The sequence below is a fragment of the Adiantum capillus-veneris genome, chromosome 1 (genome assembly GCF_014529385.1).
Source record: "Adiantum capillus-veneris isolate H3 chromosome 1, ASM1452938v2, whole genome shotgun sequence".
In the NCBI taxonomy this organism is placed as follows: domain Eukaryota; kingdom Viridiplantae; phylum Streptophyta; class Polypodiopsida; order Polypodiales; family Pteridaceae; genus Adiantum; species Adiantum capillus-veneris.
In genome coordinates, this window is record NC_140931.1 from 146829894 (window position 1) to 146837068 (window position 7175).

At 40.9% G+C, this 7175-nt stretch overlaps 1 protein-coding gene across 1 annotated transcript; it reads left to right on the plus strand.

Moving 5' to 3' along the window:
- The first annotated feature begins 272 nt into the window (after window positions 1-272).
- On the plus strand, window positions 273-2400 carry LOC147465757 (membrane protein PM19L-like). The gene is made up of 4 exons (XM_086512393.1): window positions 273-591; window positions 676-847; window positions 957-1005; window positions 2019-2400. Exons 1-4 carry the CDS (start codon window positions 477-479, stop codon window positions 2127-2129), a joined length of 447 nt encoding a protein of 148 aa, XP_086368519.1. The 5' UTR covers window positions 273-476; the 3' UTR covers window positions 2130-2400.
- Window positions 2401-7175: the final 4775 nt, after the last annotated feature.

Consider the following 7175-nt stretch of genomic DNA (forward strand, 5'->3'; position numbering starts at 1 on the left):
GGGAGGAGGCCATGTGGGAACACGCCAAAGAGAGGGTACTGCTGGACGATAGGCATGCAACACGACTAAAAAGAGAGAGACGTTAAGTGCGATGAGCTGGACAACTAAAGAGGTGGCAGCCGATCGTTGGACACGTGCATCAGCCGCTAGAGAGGAGTCCAATGGGAATCGGGGAGGGGGCCACGTGTCGAGAGCAGGGGCCCCGATAAGTGCGTATATGAGTTGGCAGGGGTAGGGTGTTGCGTGTGCGTTTCGCAATCCCTCTGGTGGAGAACCATAGAGTCTATGGCAATGGCAATCCCGCTATTTTAGCTACCTCGTTTGCTAAATTGGAGGGTACTATTCCTTGCTTTTACCGGTGCTGCTAGCTGCTACTCTTCGCTCATTCAGCACCTGCTCGAGCTGGTTGTGTGTGTGTCTATAAGAGAGAGAGAGAGAGAGAGAGAGAGAGAGAGAGCGCGCGCGCGTTCATCAAAATGGGATCTGCCGGGCGCTCCTTGGCCGCTGGCTTGCTCTTCCTCAATTTCTGCATGTACATGATTGTGCTCGGCATTGCTGGCTGGGCTCTCAACCGCATCCTCGATGGCAAAGGTAAGCTTCTGTGGAACGTGTTGCGCATTCATTTTGGAGAGAGAGAGAGAGAGCTGATTTACCTGTGTTGAATTGTCCTGCCAGGATCCGATGGTGCCTACGAAGTATTTGTGGAGATGGCTCTGATAGCAGGAGTGGTGGGAATAGCGTCAGTGTTGGCAGGAATGCACCATCTGAAAGCATGGAGAGGTGAGAGCGCCGCGGGCGCCGCATCCGCTGCTCTCATTGCTTGGCTACTCACGCTTCTTGCTTTCGGGTACGAGGAGCCAATAATAATTGGTCATTAATGCATCTCTCTTCTCACAAATATTTATGCACGCTTGCAGTTGACGTATGTGTGTGCTTGTGCTTCTTTTTTTAACCAGGCTTGCTTGCAAGGAGATTCACAACATCGATGGTCGTGGACACAGAGTGGTAAGAATTAGAGTGTACGGGAGGGGGGTTTTGAAGGAGGATAGGTGTATTTTACAAAGAACTAGTGTGGCCGGCGGCCTTCAGCCGCCTCTCTTGAAGGCCGCCTCTCTCTCTTTCTCTCTCCCCCCTTGCGTGCGTATTGTCCTCACTATAGCCGGATAAAAAAAATTGCGACACGTGGCACTAGAAAACCAGTTTCGTTAATATATAGTATAGATGGTCTTGAATCTCACTAGGTGTTCGCATGTGAAAAAATTATTAACACATGCCAATTAGTTACCCCACCTCAAAGAGGTGCAATTGCATTTACAAAAGCTAAACCCCCCCCCCCCCCCCCAATACATGTGCGTGAACTACATTACATGTGTGTTAGCTATCACAAGAAGATTTAGAAATTTTCTCATGTAGGAAAACGGAGTCTTTTTCAATGTTTTTCATACAATGCATAACATCATGAGCTTTTGTTCAAGAGGCACCGCATACCTAGCTAGGTACGATTGGGGGCAGGGGACCCCCGGCCCGGTGGTTCTGTTCAAGAGGCACCGCATACCTAGCTAGGTACGATTGGGGGCAGGGGACCCCCGGGCCCCCATCGGCCGGCGGTCCCTTGCCCCGAATCGTACCTAGCTAGGTATGCGGTGCGTCCCTCACAAAAGCTCATGATGTTGAGGTAAGTCACAATGTGGGAAATATTGTGAGAATTTGTCCAAAACTTCTTGTGTATAGTCATGTCAAAATGTCCCTTCAATCAAGTCTTTTCTCTTAAACCCCCCGAAACCCCCCCCCCCCCCCCCCCCCCCCCCCCTTTGGGGTCCCCCTAACTATGTCAATAGTCAGCATTGTTGTATAAAGACTTGTATACTTGCAAGACAAGTAGTCCGTGTATGTGTGACCACGCATGAAGCGTGATTATTGCAAAAAGAATTGGATAACTATGCATCATGTGACAAATCACTACTATTTATGTTAATAATTATGATGTTTCTGATGCAAAGCTTGTGAATATGGTGCAGAAAACTTTGGAGGCTTTTGTAATCATCTTGGCCTTCTTCCAACTGTTGTACGTACTAGTACTACATGCGGGTCTTTTTAGTAGCAGACACGGGCCAGCTTATAGTACATGATTTTGTTCCACATCACTCATTAACTCCCCATTGTTATTATCATTCTTCTACCTTCAATCTCCATCATAAATTTAGTGCAGCCGAGTTGATTGGTCTAGTCATGAAATTAGCTTGTACACAATCATTAAAGGCCAATCCGTTGTTTAGCACAATTCCATCACATTGTGAGATTGAGCGTGCACTCATGATTGTTTATCTTAACATAGCACTCATAAACTTGTATTGATCAATATGGCTTGGTTTTTTTTAATGGATAGAAGTGCTTTCATCATCTATGATCACAACAAACGGTACTTTTGGATTGCTTTGGATTGCTAAAGACAGAAAACAAGTCGTCACTAGGGTGTCTTTTTCCCCAGTGTCTATGCTCGGCAATAATCTAAGCTTCCAATCTCATCTTTCTTTTTATCACACTTATATTACAGCTTGTGGATCGTTTATGATGTTTGTCATTAAAATTTTTATTGCATCTTTGTGTGCATTTGTGCAACTCTATTTTTAACATGTTGTCAATTTTCCAATCTCATCTTTCTTTTCATCACACTTAAATTACAACTTGTGGATCCTTTATGACGTGTGTCATTGAACTTTTTACTCCCATCTTTGTGTGTACTCGTGCAACTATTTTGAACATGTTGTTAATTGTGTTGTTAACATTAGTTTGGTACCAAAACAGGACACTTCCAAGTGTCCTTTTTTAACAAATTTGAATTAAATGCTACTTGCATTAGACGGTTTATTTAAGAGAACCCTCTTTATATGCTTAAATACGTTAGCTAGAGGGTCTTTTAAAATATAACCTTGCATTTTAGAATCTATCATAATCAAGAACTATACTCATAAAGTTGACCCTCGTCAGATTGCGATTGACGCTTTGAAGAAATCGCTTTTATAAGCTCAAGAAAAAATGAAGCAACCTTGTAGAAAATTTTAGGTGACTCTTCCACAATTTTCCTATAGATAATTGAAAGTTTCATGTGCAAAAAATTTGGCTTTGGAGTATATAAAATAATGGAAAGTTCCATGTGGTTGATATGGTCATTTCATGCATATCGTTGTATCCAAAGAAAAATATGTTTCTGATGTATTTGTGACTTTTAAAAAGTGATACATTGCTTGTCCTTTCCATTGAGCACTCAAGGTGGCAAGTAGAAGGGCTTTGGTATGCAACAATTATAGGATCATTTTAAAGATTCAAAACAGCATAAGAGAACTTTCATATTTTCATTCTTGAGACATAAGCATTCAAAACCTCAAATACTATCAAACTTTCCATGTAGATCAACTAAATGTATCAAAGTACGTGGTACATACACAATTGGGGTGCCTAAAGCCTTGGTTTCAGTGTTATTATGGAGAACTCAAGATTTTCAAGAGTTTTTGCACGATAAATAATTCAAGATAGAGTTCAAGCAACGTGATTTAATTGAGTTAGGGAGCCCAAAAAATACGTAGTTTCTTGGTTTAAACGTATAAAGTCATTTTTAGTTATCAAATTGCACTAGAATAGTACCAATTTCATGAAGGGACCTTTGGAAGACCAAAATCATGCTCTTATTCAGCAAGTGCTCAAGTAAGAAATTATGTCTATAGCTTGCATGTGACTTGAAAACTTATCTTTGAAGTGCATTCCATTGTTTTGTAACACTAAGTGCTAACACTTGGCTTTCATAATAATAAAAAAGGCCATCTCTACAAAAAGATATAATCATTTTATGATTTTTTTGGCAAAACAGCTTGAAATTTCACTAAAATTTATGTCTTAGAACTTACCAGAATTCTCTCCATACAGGTTGTATTTTGTTATGGAGAAAAATCCAGTGTTTTCTTTCCCTCATAACCAATCTATCGTAGAAGCAAGGTGTTAAAAACTTCTTTCTAGCTTGACAAATAAATTGCCAAAACTTGGTAGAAAAGCATGACACTTTAGTGTCTCAGGACACTTAAGTGTTTAGTTACAGAACTAGTGTTAATTGGCATCTTTGCCCTGTGTCTTTATGTTATCTTTTTTCCCATATAAGTGGCCTTACACATTGTGAATGCCCTTTCAAAACAATACGCACCGCACAGTTAACCTTCACCACCTTAAATTCGGGCATTTCACAAAGTGCCAACAGTGCAAAAACTACCCATGACTTGAATCCCCCAATTGCTACCATGTCTAAGCAAGTTGAAGTAGTGTTTTGGGTGGGCTCTATGAGCACCAAAGTGTGGTATATTGCTTATCATTTTGCTGGTCGTTATAACATGTGTATTCTTTCTTCTTGTCCATTATATTCATAAATGGAAAATTTAACATGTAAGCTAACTTTCTTTACCTACATTTTCAAATAGAGTGCCATGGTATGGGTGGACAATCATCTATGAATGGCTACATAGGCTCCCTAAAGAGTGCCTCCATTAACCCTGTCACTTCTTGCCAACAGGTAAAGATCAACCATCCCAAATCTTCCAATTTCAGTGGAGTTAAAAAATCCTCTCTCGAACCCCACTCTAGCTAGCGTGAGGCAGGATCTTCTACACTCCCTATGTGAAAAGAACAATATTGTTGCCATCGGATGTAAGCGACCACGTTGTGTGTATACTTGGCTTACGTGCTACATGTTGTTGGAACTTGGGTCTAAGAAGGAAGTTTGACATGTTTTTAAGTTCATGATAGGCAGAATGAAGCAACAAAAATGCTTTTGCGATGTGGGCACACTAAAACCTTTATATCTTGTGAAAAACTATATAAAAAAATAATCCCTAATATTGTTGATGAATGTAGATAATATGGATCTTTGTATAGTAGTGAAGCCCCCTAGACAAAAAGCGTGGCAAAAAAACATAAACGTGGACAAATCGAATGACGTTCAAACTTCGAAGGAAATGTGCTTCACTTTGGCATCGTTGATCCCACCATCTACACTTCATTCAATACCTCATGGTATGTAATATTGAAGGGAGGAAGGGGATGGAAGGGTGTTTGGGGTGGAGGCCACATGGGAACGTGCAAAAGGAGATGGTATTTCTAGAGGATAGGTTAAGGCTAGATCATGTAATGAGTAGGTTACAAATATCTTTGCAGCCAACAACTTGAGGCAATTTCGTTCACATGAGCACTTGACATATTTCTCTATTTTTTGAAGGACAAATGAAAAGAAAGATCCTTTTTTCTTGTTGGAATCGCCATGTTTCTTGGTTGCATCCTTGCTTCACACTTATGGACATAAGAGTGTTGCAATTGTTGGCAACATCTGTGAAACTCTTTTCGTAATTTACTTAATGAAACCCAATACAAAATAGAGATATGTTAATTACACGAGAAATTTTAAACCTTTACCTATGTATTGAAAATCTATGTAACCAGGACATTGTATATTTTTTTTGTAGTTATACAAATGTCAATTTCTTGCTTAGAACTAGGAAAGTAAATTAGCTAACAGCTACACAACCTTGCAGATGGATATAGGTGGAAAGTGGAGAGGGGTGGAGGTTCATGACAAACTGTTATCCCCAGCGTGGTCTACTTTAAGACTGGGAGGAGCTCAGGAGAATTGGTAAGAAAATGCAATAGAGCAGTAGGAGTCTTAAGGTGGGGGGAAGAAGCCCGATACTTCAAGAACTCCATCCTACAGTGGTCCCCCTGGCTCTCCCAAGTTGTAGATCCGCCACAAAATCCCTATTGGATTGAGTCAGCGAGGAAGCCCGACTTGAGCACTTCTGGGACAGTGGTAACAAGAGCTGGAAAACCATTGAACTTATGGTTACCCAGTACCAACTTAATAGCTTGGAGGTCTTGCTTGTCCACAAAGTGATGAAAGAGCTTGACAATCTAGTGGAAACCCATACTAAAAGCATCTATCAGACAGTGATGCAAAAGAAGAATTGGTCTAGCCCCCTTAACAAGATATGGAAAAATCAATGGCCGGAGGAAAGGTGGGAGCATGTAATGGAGAACATGTGGAAGCCAAAGGTTCCGCAATACATGAAGGTTTTCTTCTGGAAGGTTATTTGGGGTGCTCTACCGACGGGGGTGAAGATTCAAGAGAGAGGGATTGGGTCAGATCGATGTTGGGGTGCAGGGTAGCCAGTGAAGATCTGGCCCACCTATTCATGGACTGCCCAGCTATCAAAGGCCTCGCAGGGAAAGTATGCAAGTGGGTCAAGAGAACATGGAAAATTAGTTTTTTCAAGACTGACCTATTTCTTGGAGGTAAAAATTCAGGTAGTCCTGCACTCCTCGTCAGCACACGGATCGTCAGATACTTCTTCTTTCATAATGTATGGCAGACAAGAAACCGCCGTGTGTTTGAAGGAGGTTTTGAGGTGGTAAGCTTCGTAGAAATTATACAAGAAAGCAAAGTGTTAATATGGGCACTCGAACGCAAGCATCACTCGGAAGATTGGTCTAGGACTACTTGTGCCTTGTTGTCAGCAGATGGAATACCTAGGATGGGGGCAAATCTTGGCCATCGGTAAATAAAAGATCTCAGAATGACAAGAGTATGGACCTTGTGTATCAAGGATGTGGAGGCGGGTTCACAGGGGTGGCTGCCCTAATAGCCGATGTAATTATGATCCCTGGAGTTTGTCATGGCTTAACATGAGCATGACAAAACCTTGTAATTTTATAGGCTGCTCAAAATAATTCACTCACAATTGTGAGTTTTGCTATTAAAAAAAAGGAAAAAATATTATGGATATAGGAAAAAAGCTTGTCAGAGACAATTGACTTGAAGTAGAATTATCACTAATGAAACAAGAGATTGGTCTATGCCTTTTGAACATCAGAGGCTAGAGTTTCACCTAACAATAAGCACATATACAAAAATAGAATTGAAAGAAAAAGTGTTGTCAAACATCTTGTTCATCTAATAACTACTCTTTACAATTGTAATTTGTTTGATACATTCTAAAGCCAATTTGGTGCAGATAGTGTAAATTCGGTACTCTAGAATACGGTAGTAGGTGTGTACATATCCTTGCAAAAGTTCTATACAACACCAAGTGTAATGCAAATGGCCTATGAACTTTGAGAATAGCGGAATTAAGAGAATTAAAGTG